Source organism: Abramis brama (genome assembly GCF_963993115.1).
Source record: "Abramis brama genome assembly, chromosome: 1".
NCBI lineage: Eukaryota > Metazoa > Chordata > Actinopteri > Cypriniformes > Leuciscidae > Abramis > Abramis brama.
This window is the reverse complement of record NC_139963.1, coordinates 19,901,671-19,920,879: the sequence shown is the minus strand read 5'-3', so window position 1 is coordinate 19,920,879 and position 19,209 is coordinate 19,901,671. Positions and strand designations below refer to the sequence as shown.

The 19,209-nt window shown below is 34.6% G+C and overlaps 1 protein-coding gene across 1 annotated transcript in view; it reads left to right on the top strand.

Annotated features, from left to right (window-relative positions):
* Positions 1-8,460, top strand: part of tbc1d16 (TBC1 domain family, member 16) — a 29,831-nt gene extending 21,371 nt beyond the window's left edge. The window contains exons 8-12 of the mRNA XM_084090541.1: positions 2,488-2,622; positions 3,312-3,498; positions 4,803-4,982; positions 6,008-6,154; positions 7,284-8,460. Coding sequence (XP_083946667.1) covers positions 2,488-2,622; positions 3,312-3,498; positions 4,803-4,982; positions 6,008-6,154; positions 7,284-7,550 — 916 coding nt within the window. The 3' untranslated portion in view covers positions 7,551-8,460. The remainder of the gene's footprint in view (positions 1-2,487; positions 2,623-3,311; positions 3,499-4,802; positions 4,983-6,007; positions 6,155-7,283) is intronic.
* The last annotated feature ends 10,749 nt before the right edge of the window (positions 8,461-19,209 follow it).

The window sequence follows — 19,209 nt, the reverse complement described above, 5'->3', positions numbered from 1 at the left end:
CAATCAGAATCAAGGACCAGAACTATTTGTTTTAAAATTAAATTTAAAGTATTGCGATATACTCAAGAATTGCCCGTATTGATGATTTGAAGCACATTGTTGGATCATTAAAAGTCTGTTGAGTTTGATTATTTTTTTGTGATGAATGGTTTCATTGTCATCATGATGCAGATTTGTTGACAAATGTTTTCATCAGCAATTTCACTGGCAAGCTTAAAATTGAATTGAAATACTATATAATTATTTCTGTTTAAAGCCTATTAAACTGTATTTAATGTAAAACCTCTTTCTTGTTCGCTTCAGCGATTTGACCAGTATTAACTGTTTATCGAGGAGAATGGCGACTTCTAGCTGCTAGCCTATCTCCCCTCTGACTTTTGATGACGTACAGTATGCGATACACCCAGCTGTTAGATTGCTCACTTTTGTTTAAATTGGCTGGCTGACATAACCTGTTGTTTACAAAATGTGATATTTCTGGAGTCTGAAGCTGGAGACTTTCTATGTAAACTGAGCTGCTGTGACCCATCAGGCCAGCTAATCCTGAAGCTTTTCTAGTTAGCTAGATTGTGTTTGGATTTGTGGTTGCTGAATCATTCAGAGCCTCAGCATGAAATCAGTGTAGCGCTGGCTTTAGTACACATTTAAACCACTTGCTTTTGTTCTCAGTCGTATCTCTGCTGCAATCTGATGAAAACGTTTGGCTATTAAGCATTATTTGGCTGCAGATAGTCACTTTTGTTATTTCAATAACCAGAATTGCAACAAATGTCCTGTTTTCCTACTTAAATATAGGAATCGATGAACAACTACATTTATTACGTGGTCATTTGACAGTGATTATTACTTACATTCTGTCTTTTTTTTATATACAGCAAGATTTTACGTCCACTGTGAGTCTCTGAAGGATTTTCTGGCAGCTGTGGTGTCAACCGAGCCATAACCAATCAAAAATTGTGTGCAGATGTATGCACTCTGTGGCTTAATGTGTTTCAGAGGAAATAATTAACTCAATCTATTAAATCATTGTCATGCCATTGATAGACCGCTTATACTTGTGTTTCAGATTTAAGCACATTTTCATTCTTTATTTCTAGCACAGTTGCACTATACATATGATACTATAGCACTTTAAAACATTATTTCATTATAGACTTATTTTAAAATATTTTTTTTTAAATAAAATACACTATTTTTAGCCACAGTCTTAGTCAGTCAGCCACAAACATGATTTTGTGTGTGTATAATATATATATATATATATATATATTAAGCTTTTAATGCTTAAAAGCTTAAAAAATGCTTAATAAATATATTAACATATTATATATATATATATATATATATATATATATATATATATATATATATATATATATATATATATATATATATATTACCGGTATACACACACACAGCTAAAAATAGTGTATTTTATTTAAAAAAATATATTTTAAAATAAGTCTTATTTTAATATATATATATATATATATATATATATATATATATATATATATATATATATATATATATATATATATACAAGTTAAAATATATTTTGCCAGCTAAAAAATATTTATTTTGTGTGTGTGTGTGTGTGTGTGTGTGTGTGTGTGTGTAATTCTACCACAGTTATGAAATTAAAATGTCTTAAAAATAAATTAAAATGATAATTATTCGAAATATTGTAAAACATAAATATACATTTTTAAATATTTATATAACAAAATGGTATTAAAAAGAAAATGTACATTTGAAATATTGTAAAACATAAATATACATTTTAAAATATTTATATAACAAAATGGTATTAAAAAGAAAATGTACAAAAAAATATGTACAACTTGTAAAACAGGATTTCAGTGTTCTTATTGCAGCGTTGAATTGTGGGAATTAATGTAATAATGTCAACACTCTTATTCTCTTGTAGTGATTATTTTTGTAGATATTTTAATAATTAATAGGGTGTGTGTGTGTCTGTGTGTGTGTGTGTGTGTGTCTGTGTGTGTTGCTGAGCAGTGAGCGCTCTAAGCCTCGAGAGGCCAGAGGGGGAGTCAGAGAGCGATGTGGGAATAGTTCACACAAACACAGGTCTCGAAACACTTACATGAAGTTGCATCAGGTCTGGCATCAATTCCAGCAAAACAAACAGTGTTAATGAAATCCCACCTGCTTGTTATGAGAATGTCTATAGCCAGAGGGACCGCAATGTTTCAGGACGGGAATGTTTTCACCTCAGACACGGTGCTTGATGTTCTGTTCTGTTCTGTCCCTTTTCCCTGTTCTTTTTTCCTTCCTTTTTTTTAATCTGATCTGTTTGGATTTTTTTTCTTTAGTTTTTTTTTTTTTTTTTTTACTTAGTTTTTTCTGTTGTGAGTCCCGTCTCTAGTCTTGCATCGACTCTTCAGAACTGCCCTATTTATTCACCTGATTTTTTTCTTTTTTTTGTAGTGGTTGAATTCTTCCGTTTCTCCATTCCCTGTACAGGCTGTCCATGAGTCCAGAGGAGCACAGTGAGTTCTGGAGGAAGGTCCAGTTCACAGTTGATAAAGATGTTGTCAGAACCGACCGAAGCAACATGTTCTTCAGAGGAGAGAACAACCCCAATGTAGAAATCATGAGGTTAGAGAACCACTAATCCATTAATCCATCTTCCCAAAGAAAGATTTGTGTACATGGTTAAAACTTTACTGTAAGGTTCTGTATGTTAACATTAGTTAACTGCATTAGGTCAACATGAACTAACCATGAAAAATACTAGTAAAGCATTTATTAATCTTGGTTAGTTAATTTCGACATTTACTAATACAATCTTAAAATCAAAAGTTGCACCTGTTAATATTATCTAATAGACCGAAGTTAACATGAACTAACAATGAATAGTTGCATAATTATGAACTAAAGTTAACATTATTGTAAAGTGTTACTGTTTATATTTGAAAACATCATGTTGACAGAATTTTCTAGAATTGAAGCTGCTTAGTCATACTTTAAAATCCCATTAGATTAGATTATATTATAGATAGACTTAATAATTATTTAATTATTGTAAATATGACTTTTAATAATAATCATATTATGTCATCTAATTATCTTAGTGTCCAAATACCATTTGAGACCACTGTGGCTATAAATTAGATCTCTATTTTCATGTTTGGTTATGGCTATTTCAGTGTACTATGTAATAAATCTGTGGCAGTCCATTAATGATATATAATAATTGATTGAACAAAAAGCATGTGTTTGTTTTACATGATTATTTATTTAAATAAGGTTCACTGAAGTTGTATTTTTCCATCTCTCTCTCCCAGACGTATCCTGTTGAACTATGCTGTGTTTAACCCAGACATGGGCTACTGTCAGGGCATGTCAGATCTGGTGGCTCCTCTTCTGACGGAGATCCAGGATGAGAGCGACACGTTCTGGTGCTTTGTGGGTCTCATGGAGAACACCATCTTCATCAGTTCCCCTAGAGATGAGGATATGGAGAGGCAGCTGGTGAGGATCTCTCACACGTAGTCAATGGATAATTCACATGTTCTCTCTTATATAGTTGTGATTTAAGAGTAAATATTGTTATTGTTAATATGGTTATGTAAATATTTACTTTAATCAATTTTGCATGTTATTTCCTATTGTTAACCTACATCACATAGATATTCTCTTTTCATTGGTCAGTACAACATTCTAGAAATATTTAAGTGGTGTATTTGAGGTTGTATGTTATTTTTAGCTTGAGTTGAGTTGAGTTGAGTTGAGTTGAGTTGAGTTGAGTTGAGTTGAGTTGAGTTGAGTTGAGTTGAGTTGAGTTGAGTTGAGTTGAGTTGAGTTGAGTTGAGTTGAGTTGAGTTGAGTTGATCGTAAGTACAAGGGCAAGCTATTCCATAACTGAGGTGCTGCCATCAAAAATGATCCCCCTTACGATTTAAACGCGTCTTACAGTAGGTACAGACATCAACAGGGTATTGGATGACCTTAAAGACCAATTGGTCTGATGGTAAGAAAGAAGATAAGATAAATAGTGTGGTGCCAAACCATTCAAAGACTATATACAACAAGTCTTAATTTGGATTCGGTTTTGGACCAACTGGAGAAGAGAAAGACAAGATTGAGAGACCCCTAAATACAATGAATTGCAATAGTCCAATCTCAATTAAATAAATGCATGGATAACAGTTTCTAAGTCCTTAAATGGAAGGAAAGATTTAATTTTGGCAATCGTCTTAAGCTGAAAAAATGCTTATTTAAGAAATGAATTTATTTGTTTATCAAATTTGAGTGTTAGTCAAAAATCTCTTAAATTTCTGGCTTGACAACTTAGTGTTGATTGTAGGGCTAAGACATTTAGAACATTTTTGGTCCATCTGAATATACCAATATCCTAACTTATTTTTTTTTTTATGTTCTCGTCATGTTCTCATCTGATTTTAGCAGAAGGTAAAGCTGAAAATTGTCTATATGTCAATGATATAAAGTCTGATGCTTATTAAAAATATTGGCTAATGGGAGCAGATACAGGGAAAACGAAAAGGGGCCTATAATAGAACCCTGCAGCACACCACATGTACAAGGAAGAAAAAGGAGGAAAGGTTTTCAATAGCTTCTGAAAAAGTTCTCCCCTTTAGATAGGACGAAAACAATACCAACGTATCCTCAAAACGTTTTCTTAGTATTGAATGATCAATTGTGTTGTAGGCTGCACTAAGGTCCAAAAGAGCCAGAATGACACATTTACCCAAATCAAACTCAAAAATAAGTGTTGTGGGGTTTTTTTGCGTGACAATCTGCATATGTGTGTCCAGATGTACCTCAGGGAGCTCTTGCGGTTGATGCTGCCTCACTTCCACCAGCATCTGACCCGGTTGGGTGAGGATGGGCTTCAGTTGCTGTTTTGCCACCGTTGGGTTCTCTTGTGTTTCAAACGCGAGTTCCCTGATGCCGAAGCCCTGCGCATGTGGGAGGCCTGCTGGGCACACTATCAGGTACAGCACACTGGGGGGAGGGGGGAGGGGGGATGGGGGGGGTATTCCAGAAAGCAGGTGATTATGCAGCATAAGATTACTCAAAGTAAACGATAACCTCAACTTTCATTCCAAAAACGAAGGTATCTTTCAGGGCAAATATCCATAGCAACCTAACCTGCTCCGAGGCCGCTCCTGTTCCAGGGTTAGTTTGTTTCAGAATGTTCAGTCCATGATGGGGCTCCAGTGAGCATAACAGATTTCACACAATATTATTATATAGTTGAATATTATAACAGTACATAGAACATGTCCCATATTTATTCAAAGACCTTAGTAAAATAACATTGCTTTATGTAATGTATTTCTGTAATAAAATGCATTCCTGGTGCACTGTTTCAACTCATTCTTCATAATGTTATCTTGATGACAATTAAATCAGCAGAACGTGCATAAAAATGTTAACATAGTGTTAAAGTTTTCCTAGGTTAAATGTTACCTATTATGAGGTAATGTTTGTTTTTCTCTTTCAAAAGAAATGGGAACTGACTGTATTTGACCGCAGAAGTTTATTGCTCTTTTATGATTCTTACTGTAAAAATTCTGGGAGATTTTGGGTGAAAGTTTAAACCAGTGCATGATGTAGAAATGAAGTCATGGAAAGCAAGACTAAGTTGTTCCTTAAATGCACTTCCGTTGGATAAAACAGGGGAACATGCTAATTCTTCGCCTCCAGATAAACGAATGGGTGTCTGTATCATTTTAAGGATCTGCAGAGTGTCTAATGAAGATGAGATGCTAATTATCATGCTTCCACAGAATCCATTTGCATACATTGGCATGGTAATAACGAGGTGATTTTGGGGAGCAAAGTGGTTTGTCTCCGTGTTGGCCCCTCATTTGCATGTCAGCATTTACTGCTTTTTAATTGGCTCATTTGGCCTTCGTGATTGGTCTAGCTTATGCAATCTGTCTTTTAATTGGTTGTTTTCGCTCAGTGTTTGGTGCAGGGTTTGCAATTGTATGTGTTCTGTGTTCTCTGACAGACGGACTACTTCCACCTGTTCCTGTGTGTAGCCATCATTGTGTTGTACGGCGATGATGTCACAGAGCAGCAGCTTGCTACAGATCAAATGCTGCTGCACTTTAGTAACCTCTCCATGCACATGAATGGAGAACTGGTGCTGAGGAAGGTATGAACACACACACACACACACACACACACACACACACGCATGCACACGCACACTGACAGAGCTCCTCATGGTTATGTATGCTCTGTCACGCTGAGGTGATGCATCTCTCTACCACTGCATACAAAACATATTTTTCTCACAGCAACGTTAGCATGCCACACCAGTTTTGGTGTCCAAACCAACATGGAGTCATCTCTGAAGAAATATTTCTCAAAATCAAACTTGTCTCATAGTGATTATGCACCTCATAATATCAGCAAGCAGACTAGGTTGAGCAACTGAAAATACGTTAAAGAAATTGTTCGCCCAAAAATAAAACCTGTATTATTTTCTGTATTATTCAGTGGAACACATAAAAATAAGTGAATTTAAAACAAAACAAAAAAGATTCTGGCTACTGTTTTCAATATTTCAGCGTTTCTTAGTATTTATTTATTAATTGATTAATTGATTGATCTTCAATATTAGTATTTTATTTATTCATTGATTGATTGATTGTTCTTCAATATAATAATTTATTTATTCATTGATTGATTGATTGATCTTCAGTATTAGTATTTATTTACTCATTTATTGATTTTCAATATTTTTATTTTATATGTTATGTGTTACAGTTTAAAAACATTATTAATCTTTTATTAATAATTCATCTCAGGTTTCTTTCCTGAATGAAAGGAAGTCGAATAATAATATAAATAATATAGTCTAATAATAAAATATAAAAACTACAGAAAGGAAAAAGAAAAAAAGTTCAGAGAGCAACTTAAAAATATCCTTTCGTGTTCCACGGACGAAATAAAGTAATATGAGTTTGGAACGACATAAGAGTTTGTAAATTATGATAAAGTTATATGTTTAGGTGAATTATTTATTTAAATGAGGCACTGAATTGATTACTGAATGAATTGCCTCGACACATTATCTCTTGATATGTAGATTGAACATTAATTAATTAAATAATTTATTTTGCACATTTTATTTATTTACATTTATGCATTCATTATAATAATATAATATAATATATAATAAATATTTTTTTGACCTGTTTTTGTCTTGTATTTTTGCAATTCCCTGCAGTCAATCTCTCTTTCTCTTTGTCTTTTTCTCTCATTGTCTCTAATCTTAGGCACGTAGTCTGCTCTACCAGTTCCGCCTTCTTCCCAGAATTCCCTGCAGCTTGCACGACCTGTGTAAACTGTGCGGGCCCGGAATGTGGGATAGCCGTTACATCCCGGCCATAGAATGTTCCGGAGAGCATCCCGACTCTCAGAGCTGCCCCTATGGAGGCACCGCCACCCCCGAGAGCCCACCCTTACCCAGCCCCAACCAGCCCAACCAGGGCAAGAGGGGCTCCAAGAAACGAGACATTTTCACTTTCCGCAAGCACTCTTGACTCCAGCACTCCTCAGGAACGCTGTTACCCATAAGGCTTAGCCTCTGAGCCGCCATTCAGAGTGCTGGAATTTCAGGTTCTTCACAGCTGTACTCGACGCCTGGTGTGAAACACTGCCTCGTGCATCAATGCGTTCTGGGGTACCGATGTTGACTGCCTCTTTTGGAGGTTGAGGAACATCATTAACTTCATTAACTCGTGTCACATCAATAATTCAAAAGTACAATTATCACAAACAATCAAGTGTAAGTCTTCATCCATCTTTCATGAAGTCACCTCTAGCGAACTGACATCTCAGAATGTTTTTGCCTTCGTTTTTTATATCTACTATGTATGCATGTGTTAATGTTTGTGTGTGTTATGTCGAAGGGAGTTTGTGTTTTCAGTTTAGTTTGGGTTTGATCACTTATTTTTGTTTCTATTGTGTGCAGTCCTCAACTATGAAACAAACAATCATCCAAAATGAAGTGGGATGCTGTTATCAGTGGCTCTCTGATATTTACGATCATCTATGCCTTTCATATCCTCACAATAAATATGATGATATATAGATGAGAAAAGATATTTCTCTTCTCATTGAGTCAACTGGTTTGAGAGCTTGAACTTGAAATGTGAAATCAAAATTGACTTTTTATTTTATTTTTTACTTTATATATTGTGCACAATTCATCAAAAAAGCACCAAAAGATGATTTTGAGCTGGAGCAAATGTGATTAACCTTCATTATTTGCTAGAATAAGTCATTAGTACTCAGCAATAAGCTGTTGTGTGTTATATGAAGGGGGGAAAGATATTTCTGTCTTTCTGACATGTTTACTTTAGTTGGTAAAGGAATAGGGTTCCTCATATTTACAGTAGGGTTTGAATTGCATTAAGCATTTTTCTTTCACATTAAAATCATAATCATGGACATTGTTTACATTTTGTGGCTATTTTGAAACAGTATTTTGAAGTTTAAATGAATTGGCCCCATTTACTTTCATCGTAAGGGCCTCATTTATTTATTTTTTAATGTAATTATTTTTTGTGATAATGTCACAAGGTTATAACAATATATGTTTTTACATTGCTTTAACTCATCAAAATAAGCAATTTTGAAAAAAAGTTAATACAAGATTCAACTCATTTTTAAGTCTGTTTAATGTGATTAAGTTTAAATGATTTAAACATCCAAGTTGATTGTACTTAACTTTAAAGTCCCCCTGTAGTCAATAATTTTATCCTTTAAAAATTAAAACCAAAACTACATATTTAAAGTTTTTTCCTTAGAAAAAAAAAAAAAAAAGATTCTTCATGCCTTAAAATATCTTGAATGTAACTCTACACACACATACCTCAATGTAGTTTGTGACGTCAGAAACACCAGCGATTTTTTTTTTTTTTTTTAAGACTGTCTTTGGTTCTCTGCAGTTTTAAAGAGAAAATATTCAGAATTGGTGTTAACTTAAGAATTTGCACATGGTTTGTCTTAAAATACATTTAAAACACCAGATAGAGATATAAACCACATCAAAAGCTTGTTTTTCACCACAGGAGGACTTTAAGAGAGCAACTTCTTTTTTTTTTACAGCCTGTCTTTCTTTAACCTGGAATGCTACTTTTCAAATATTGTAAATTCATTATTAGATTTAGAATTCAAATGAATGAATTACCAACTGAGCATAGCCTACATAATACACATATGCACGCATATATAAGCATAGCCGCCCTAATATATCCTAAATCCTAAAAATTGCCATTTGTGTGTGTGTTTTTGTTGTGAAACGTTGCGTTCGTGTTGTAAACCCCCAGCTATAGCAGAAGGTCTTAATCTTTTTCTCCAGAACAGAATGAGCTTAAATCCAAAAACCCATGAGGGAGTTTGACTTTAATTAGTTTATCTAGTGATGGCGGTTGAATGGTTGAAAGAGAGCGTGGCGCGCGCACTCAGAGATTAGACACCGCGCGCTTGAGTGCGAGTGCATGAACGTGAAGGTGCCTGGCGTCTTTGCGCGTCCCCAGAGCCTCTTTTAAAGGCAGATATCGGCAAATTGCTGTCAAAAGGTAACATTAGACTCCTTAAGACCAGCTCTGCCTCTCAACATGCAGTCTCTGTAAATGACGGACATTATGGGCTTTCATTTAGCCATTAGGCGACCGGGCTGCTGCTCTCTCGAGTCCCAGCGAGCATTTAGGCACTGCCGAGAGATCTAAAAAGGGTACTAATGAAATAATTAGAGGATGTGCAAGAGTGTGCTAAGCACTTTCCATTTATGTTATCTGTCTTCTGCTATACGGTTTTGTCTTTAGCTATGCGTCGAAGCTGTTGCTGATTGCGCTAGTTTCATTTAGCCTACCGTTGATAGGGAGAATGTCATCCCTGGTTACTCATCTCCTGTTTTAGCAACATCAAATGACGCATATAAAGGAAATTACTGCTTATTTGTGAAAAAGATTTTTCATCTACAAGGGTGATGCTCCTGAAAGAGATTATTTCTTTCTGGCCAATTAATCACAGTATTCGCCTACCGCGACACACAGAACACGTTTTTGCGTTTAATGTCAGCATGAAATAAATGGACAATTCTTGTTTGTTTTTTATTTAATTTTAAACCGTATTTATTATATATTATATTATTTATCCATGGACATCTTTTTTTTTTTTTTTTTAATTCATGTGTCTGCATAGTCTTTAATCAATATAACTTACCCTAACTCCCTCTTGTCATCTCTTCTCTTCTCTGATGACGTGTTTGTTGGCGTGGGGGCGTGGCAAACTGTCACTCACATGAGATCGACCAATAGCAAACCACAACCATCCAATCAATTCCTGATGGACAAATTCAAGTCCCATCCTACATTTTTTCTTGAAGCTATTTTACTCAGATAACTCTGATAGGCTACATCACAATGCTGACTCTAAGCAATTTGTTTATTTTTGTTGTTTGTCTTAGCAAAAAGGAAGATCATAACATTCTGTATAATCATGAAATTATACAGTGCATCCATGGTTTGCTGTTTTTATGTGTTGCAGGCAGTTTATTTGCAAAACTAGCTAATTAGCTTGTGTCATTTGTTTTCCGTTGACTTGAAAAAACGTCAGAACACATAATGGCACTGAACAAGCTATTTTTGGTACAAACATGAACACACACACACACAAAAGCAAACACTTACCCAACTAAAGACCCAGATAATGACAGCTTATATGAGCATTTAGTCAATGTACTGTTAAAATATACAGGTTGGAGGTTTGGGATAAGCTTTAATTTCCTTTGGCTTTCCATAATGGCTTTCCAAGAATACCTTTTCCATTTCCTGTGAGTGAGCTATTTCAGGAAAGCTAAATCTGATAAAAACACGACCCCGGTAACAACGTGAAGATATCATAAGCCATTTCACATCCATCCTTGATTGTATTCCTAGAGGGATCATGTTGCTTTTATTAAATGAAACCTGTGTACTCGCTCAACATTACAGCTTTAATATTGTATTTGTCATGGATTATCACAAAAAAGCTTTTTGGAAAAAATGTCAGACCTTATGAAAGTGGCTTTTAGTGTGTGTGTGTGTGTGTGTGTGTGTGTGTGTGTGCGCACGTGTGATTTCCACCCTGACCTACTTTTAGTCTTTGGTTTCCCCGTCGCAGGTGTCCCTCAGACCTGTCGTTGTCTCTCCTCTGCTGTCTTTGAATGGCAGGGCAGGTTGCAGACGAGCCCCCTATGGTGAAACTGCACTGACTGCTGTGTTATTGCCCCTAATTATCAATTATCAGGGCCAGACTGGCCCACCTGCAGCAAGCTGCTTTGCTAATAAACCCCAGGTAATTTGGACCAGCCATGAGGTGACTGACAGCAAGACTAATGGGCCTTTCTCTTGGATTTCTTCACCATTAATCTAATCATTGACGTCAAAACGTCAGCATGTATGTGTGTGTATATATATATATATATATATATATATATATTTAAATCAGTCATGAATTTCTAGAGGGCGCAGGCTGATAGGTCCTTTACATGCAATCTGCAAGCAATCACATCATTACCATGGCACAAGCTGATTGGTCTCTGTTGATCCTGCAGCCAATGAGATTGCTTGCTCAATATTTAAATAGTCTGGTTCAAGTGTGCTGTAAGCTAGTCCTGCAGAGCACTATCAGAGTTCCTCTGAAACCCTCCACCTCCCCAGCTCCACCTGCTTAGACCTGCTACGGGATTTATGCATGTCTATTCATGCAGCAACAGCAGATCTTATGTAAATATTACTGCTAATTCAAAAGCCCAAACACAGACAGTTAACAGCAGACTAAAACAGTACAATTGGCTTATGCGTACTTATATAACTCCGGTAAAACTAAACAAAATTTATAGCAACATACCAGATACTTGTTTTAAATGTAACAGTGCAAAAGGCACATTAATTCATTGTATGTGGGAATGTGATAAAATAAAAGAGTTTTGGAAAGAAATTAATAATATGATATGGCATATAGTCTCAGTGAGATTGCCACTGGATCCTGGGCTTTTCATTATTGGTATTCATCCAGATAACTGGATACACTGATAGACATGTGTATTCTACATGCCAAACGGCTCATCGCCACTTATTGGAAAAAGACAGAAAGGCCTGCTATAACTCGATGGTTAAGAGAAATATCTTCATGCATTGCAATGGAAAAGATAACCTATATTTTTAAGGGTAAAGAAGACCAATTTAAGAGTATTTGGAGTCCCTTTTTATTATTTATTGAACATGGGGATATTAACAATATAATAGAGGAGGAACAAAATGCTTGATTAGGTATTATATTCATTTGAAAATATATTTTAATTTGCACTAACCCTATTTTATTGCTTTTATCTGTGGCTATTATTGATTGCAGTGTATTTTTAACTCTGACTTCCAAAGTACATACTGTATTATCCAATGTTGGTTTGTGCTATTGCACTTTTCATGTAATATGAGCCCCGGTTTTGTTTTTGTACATTATATGTGTTGTTACAGACATGTGATGTACATTGTTGTGTAAGTGTTCAAGAAAATGCAATAAAAACAGCATTACAAATATTACTGCTAATAAGGTTTTTCTTATTTCGTTTTTCTTTTGTTGTTGTTGTTGTTTTTTTGTTTTTGTTTTTTTAATGTTTATATCTTCAGAAATCATTCTAATGTGCTCAATTATTAATAATGTAATAATTGATAGGGTAATTTTATCCGTGATACAGATTTATGAGTGATTCTTTGAAAGTTCAAAGAACAGCATTTATTTGAAATAGAAATCTTTTGTAACATTATAAATGGCTTTACTGCACTTAATGCAATTTAATAAATCCTATAGCTGAATAAAGGTTTCATTTTATTTTATTTATTTATTTATTTTAAGTAAAAACTTACTTAACCTAAACTTTTGAATGGTAGTGTATCACAGCTACCACAGAAATATGAAACAGCACAACTGTTTTCAACATTAATAATCAGAAATGTTTCTTGAGCATGAAATCATCATATTAGAATGATTTCTGAAGGATCATGTGACACTGAAGACTGGAGTAATGATGCTGAAAATCCAGCTTTACCATCACAGGAATAAATTTAACCTTAAAATATATTAAAATAGATAACATTTCTGTTAAAATGTAATAATATTATATAGTATTTCTGTTTTTACTGTATGTTTCATCCAACAATTATATATATATATATATATATATATATATGTATATGTATATATATATCCCTCAGAGAGTCTTCGTTTAGCAGTCACACTCAGTGCCTTCCCGGTCAGAAGTGACCGGACACCTAAAAATGAAACTTCCTCCATCCCAGTAAAAACCAATGCAATTTAATTTTGTTCTATAATATTTATTCTTTTTAATTTAGTATTTTGAGACAATTTGATTGAACTTATTAATATTTATGCATTATTTATAGTCCATTTTTTGCCATTGAAAATAATGATTAATTTTTTTTTTTTCAATTTAAAAATAAAATAAAAAATTATACAGTATTTTCGGTTAAAATAGAGACTAGGCTTTCAGAAAAAAAAAAAATTTAAAATAAATAAATACATTTATTAAACATAAAATTATATAAATCATGTTATTGCATGGGTTTACCACTAGATGCCTGTATAGCTCTAAATGGAGATGCTTGTGAATTCTAGTTGTTTTTGGACCAAATTACTTACTTTTAAGATGTGGATTGAATGTATTTTTTTAGAAATTCTCAAATAATACTTTTTGCCAAGGTTTATAACATTTTATTAATTATTATTTTAATAATTTTAATAATTATTATATTAATTATATATATATATATTAATTATAATTATTAATTATGTTATGTTTTTCACTCTTGATGTTTTAGAGTTTCACCCCTTCATTGCTGAGCACTTTTTTTCTGCATCGTGGCCGATTTGTAGAGAATTTTTGTGTTTTTGTCAATTTCCCATTCATTTCCTATGGGGGTCATTTTTGACCAAAGACCACAAGTGTGACTATTTTTTTTATGACCACTTAGCATGCTCGGATCATGAACTCAATTTTTTTTTGTGCTCACATACCTAATGCCAGAAAAGTCACCAAGTTTCGTAACATTCCGATGAAGCTGTGATTTTTAAAAATTCAAAACAGATTTTTTGTAATCTGAATTTATTGGTGTGTATGTGTATAAAAGTGTGTTTGTATGTGTGTGTGTGTGGGTGGGTGTGAATTTTTTGCACTCTTGATGTTGTAGAGTGTCACCCCTTTACTGCGGTGTACTTTTTTTTAGAATCGTGGCCGATTTGTAGATTGTACAGACAAAAATTCAGAGAATTTTTGTGTTTTTGTAAATTTCCCATTCATTTCCTATGGGTCGGTCATTTTTGACCGAAGACACTGAGTGTGACTATTTTTTTTATGACCACTTAGCATGCTCGGATCATGACCTCAATTTTTTTTTGTATTCACATACCTAATGCCATAAAAGTCACCAAGTATCATAACCTTCCGATGAAGCTGTGATTTTTAAAAATTCAAAACAGAAAATTTTTCGGTCAGAAGTGACCGAGGACTCTCTGAGGGATATGTATATATATATATATATATATATATATATATATATATATATATATATATATATATGTATATATATATATATATATACAGTGAGGAAAATAAGTGTTTGAACACCCTGCTATTTTGCAAGTGCTCCCTCTTAGAAATCATGGAGGGGTCTGAAATTGTCATCGTAGGTGCATGTCCACTGTGAGAGACATAATCTAAAAAAAAAATCCAGAAATCACAATATATGATTTTTTAACAATTTATTTGTATGATACAGCTGCAAATAAGTATTTGAACACCTGTCTATCAGCTAGAATTCTGACCCTCAAAGACCTTTTAGTCTGCCTTTAAAATGTCCACCTCCACTCCATTTATTATCCTAAATTAGATGCACCTGTTTGAGGTCGTTAGCTGCATAAAGACACCTGTCCACCCCATACAATCAGTAAGAATCCAACTACTAACATGGCCAAGACCAAAGAGCTGTCCAAAGACACTAGAGACAAAATTGTACACCTCCACAAGGCTGGAAAGGGCTACGGGGAAATTGCCAAGCAGCTTGGTGAAAAAAGGTCCACTGCTGGAGCAATCATTAGAAAAATGGAAGAAGCTAAACATGACTGTCAATCTCCCTCGGACTGGGGCTCCATGCAAGATCTCACCTCGTGGGGTCTCAATGATCCTAAGAAAGGTGAGAAATCAGCCCAGAACTACACGGGAGGAGCTGGTCAATGACCTGAAAAGAGCTGGGACCACCGTTTCCAAGGTTACTGTTGGTAATACACTAAGACGTCATGGTTTGAAATCATGCATGGCACGGAAGGTTCCCCTGCTTAAACCAGCACATGTCAAGGCCCGTCTTAAGTTTGCCAATGACCATTTGGATGATCCAGAGGAGTCATGGGAGAAAGTCATGTGGTCAGATGAGACCAAAATAGAACTTTTTGGTCATAATTCCACTAAACGTGTTTGGAGGAAGAAGAATGATGAGTACCATCCCAAGAACACCATCCCTACTGTGAAGCATGGGGTGGTAGCATCATGCTTTGGGGGTGTTTTTCTGCACATGGGACAGGGCGACTGCACTGTATTAAGGAGAGGATGACCGGGGCCATGTATTGCGAGATTGACAATGACAATGACCCGAAGCACACAGCCAGGATAACCAAGGAGTGGCTCTGTAAGAAGCATATCAAGGTTCTGGCGTGGCCTAGCCAGTCTCCAGACCTAAACCCAATAGAGAATCTTTGGAGGGAGCTCAAACTCCGTGTTTCTCAGCGACAGCCCAGAAACCTGACTGATCTAGAGAAGATCTGTGTGGAGGAGTGGGCCAATATCCCTCCTGCAGTGTGTGCAAACCTGGTGAAAAACTACAGGAAACGTTTGACCTCTGTAATTGCAAACAAAGGCTACTGTACCAAATATTAACATTGATTTTCTCAGGTGTTCAAATACTTATTTGCAGCTGTATCATATAAATAAATAGTTAAAAAATCATACATTGTGATTTCTGGATTTTTTTTTTTTTAGATTATGTCTCTCACAGTGGACATGCACCTACGATGACAATTTCAGACCCCTCCATGATTTCTAAGTGGGAGAACTTGCAAAATAGCAGGGTGTTCAAATACTTATTTTCCTCACTGTATATATATATATATATATATATATATATATATATATATATATATATACATACAGTATATAGGGATAGGATTGTAAAGTCCAAAACAAAAAGCAGTGTGGTCAGCAATTATAGAATTATAATTTTTTGCACAAAAACTGGCTTTTCATTTTCATTCAGGGCTCCCTTGTAAAAGAGATTTGAATATCTAAATGGGACATCACCTGGTAAAATAAAGGGTAAATAAAAATATTCTCAATCAAATAATAATCAAATATTAGCCTTCATTTCTGATCTTGCATTTTTGCATTTATTTGTTTCAACCATTGTAAAAGATCACTGGTCTGTATGTTTAAACAGCCTGATTAGGCTGATTAATGCATAAGAGTAGGCTACTTTGCTTTTATCCATTCGTAATCCCAGGCTGCACTATTAGCCTATGTTATTGGGCATTACACAATAAACGTTTTGGTGTGTGTTTATGTGTGTGAGAGAGCAAAATAGAAATTCCCAAGTGTTTAATTAGCTGTTTACTCTGTGAATGCAAAGTAAAAAATGTAAGTGCACCTCATTAATCTGCACTTTTGAACACAGACCAGTGTTATTTTAGTGTTATTTATACCTTATGTAGCCCCGCCCCTTTTCAGCGCTGCGCTCGTTTATTCTGTCTTCTGGTTTGTTTTTCCACAGCATGAAGGTAAGATCTTACGGATTTATGAATGAACCGCTCGTTTAAAAATCTTCCCGGTCTGCTGGCATTTGTTATGACATCCGCTTCAAACATCACAGTGCTCATGCTAACTTTATTTAACTCTACAATAAGTAAATCTACTTCACCAGATAACTGCTCTTCGACAGCGATGCCCTAGAAATATACAGGGCTACTGCAAACACTCAAATTCACAGGCAAAATTCTAAAGATTTCTCTGGTGCATAAGGTCTATAGTTTTTATTAATAGTTTAATTAGCTTTAATTTAATATTCAAAGTTTTAGTATTTATTTGTGTCATTGTCATTGACATGTTTTTATTCATTTTTATTTCAGTTTTAGTCATTTTAGTGCATCAAGTTAAAATTAACGATCATGAGAAATGTTTCCTTGGCAACTAGATGAAATAAAATCATTTTTAAATATTTTATTTAATTTCAAGCAACATTTTTTCTCTATGGTTTTAGATAACTATAATAACCTGACACAAAATAGCAAACTTAAACTGATAACCATCAAATAAACCATTTAGACTAAAGTCACAGTTGTGCTGTCTGTTGAATTAATTGAAATCATAGTTAGAATAATAAAAAAATGGTTAATGATTTATTTGAATAAATTTGTTTCTCGTTCAGAACTGGATTTATGAAACAAGATTATCATGGATTGTATTGATAATGCATTATGACAGTATAGTATGTGAAGATTGTGAACTTGTTCACATCAAGGGCAGAAACAAAAACGTAGACAGGTCAAAGTTGAATCTTTCTTATAAAATGCATTGATATGATGAGGTGGGCTCTGCATTCTGTTGTTCACATAAGAGGATTAGTAAAGAATACATTTAATTATTCAACCGTACAGGCTTGGAAATAAATCCTGAGCATTCATGAATTTCAATAACGAAGAATTAAGCTCAACAGCAGAGAGATGTATCAAATCTTTAGGAGTATTAAGCTGAAGAATGTTCCCAGTGGTCCTGGTGTGTTTCAAGCTGGTTATTTCCTTGGCGACGGTTTCCAGGGAGCTGCTTTTAACTCCCAGATCAACTCTTACATCAGGTCAGATAAACAAGAGCACTTGAGCGGTTAAAGTGCCCTGTAAATACCCAGACCCACCCATACTGTACATCCTCCTGTTTTATAGTTCTTATGATTATGCATGATTTCCCAGATTTCTCCTTGGGCTGATAGAAAAATCATTAAAAATTATGTCGTTTTGACTAAATAATCTCAATGTTTCTGCTGAATGTCATCAATATCTGTCCTTTCATAACCCTTCTTCACCCTTCCTGCTCTATCTGAATCTGTTAATCAATTAGTACTGATTGGTCAGATCTTGATCAGCTGACAGCATTCACTAGAATGGTCAGTTTAATAATTAAAAGGTCATTTTAGGACTTTGTAAGGTGTCCATCTGCTTTGCACAAGTGTGTTTTTTATGTTTATTCATTTTGTTTCCTCAGGTTGGTCTTTCTTTTAGATCATATCTTTCTTTATCTTTTAGGTCTTTCACATGTTGTTTTGTATGTGCAATATGTTCCAGTGCTGTATTGAACCTACAGGCGATCGTCAATGTGTTTTGGAGAGAAGAGGTTTTCTCTCTGTATAATTATGAATCATAAGCACAGATGTTATCAAGTGTTTGAGGATTGTACACTGAACTCTTGCACACATCTCTGTTGGACACCCACTCACACAAGGGATTGAAGGAACAGTGCTGATTTATTTATTTAAATATCTTTTTTGCATTTGTAATCCGCTTGAAAAGACTATAGAAACCAACCTTTTCCATTCGAATGATCTTAAACTGTTATTATGATATCCTCTTATTTGGCCATACTTCAAATACTGCAGTAATACTGAATTCACTGGAATTTCAAATGGGTAATTATCAGGAAATTGTGTACTTTGTGAAAGGAAAATTGAAAAGGTTACTACTGTGCTTTTTTTTCTTTTTTAAATCACTTTTTTTTTCTGTCACCCCCAAGTAGGGCTATAACCAGCATATACACATATACACAAATACAATTCTAAAACAGTCTCACAAAGTGCCATTCGTAACACTAATGCAAATCATATTATTTTAACCCAGTCAACATAAGTAATAATGGGAGTAAATGTTCAATGTGACTCAGGGCCTATAAATCGCACATCTATGCCAGGAATAATAATAGCCCCCATGCTATTTCCCTTTTAGAATGTTTTATGCCAAGCCTTTTATATTCTGAATGTTCTGAGTTTGAAATGTAGGTGTAGATAATGAATAGGATATATATGAATGTATGGGAGTTGTTTGATT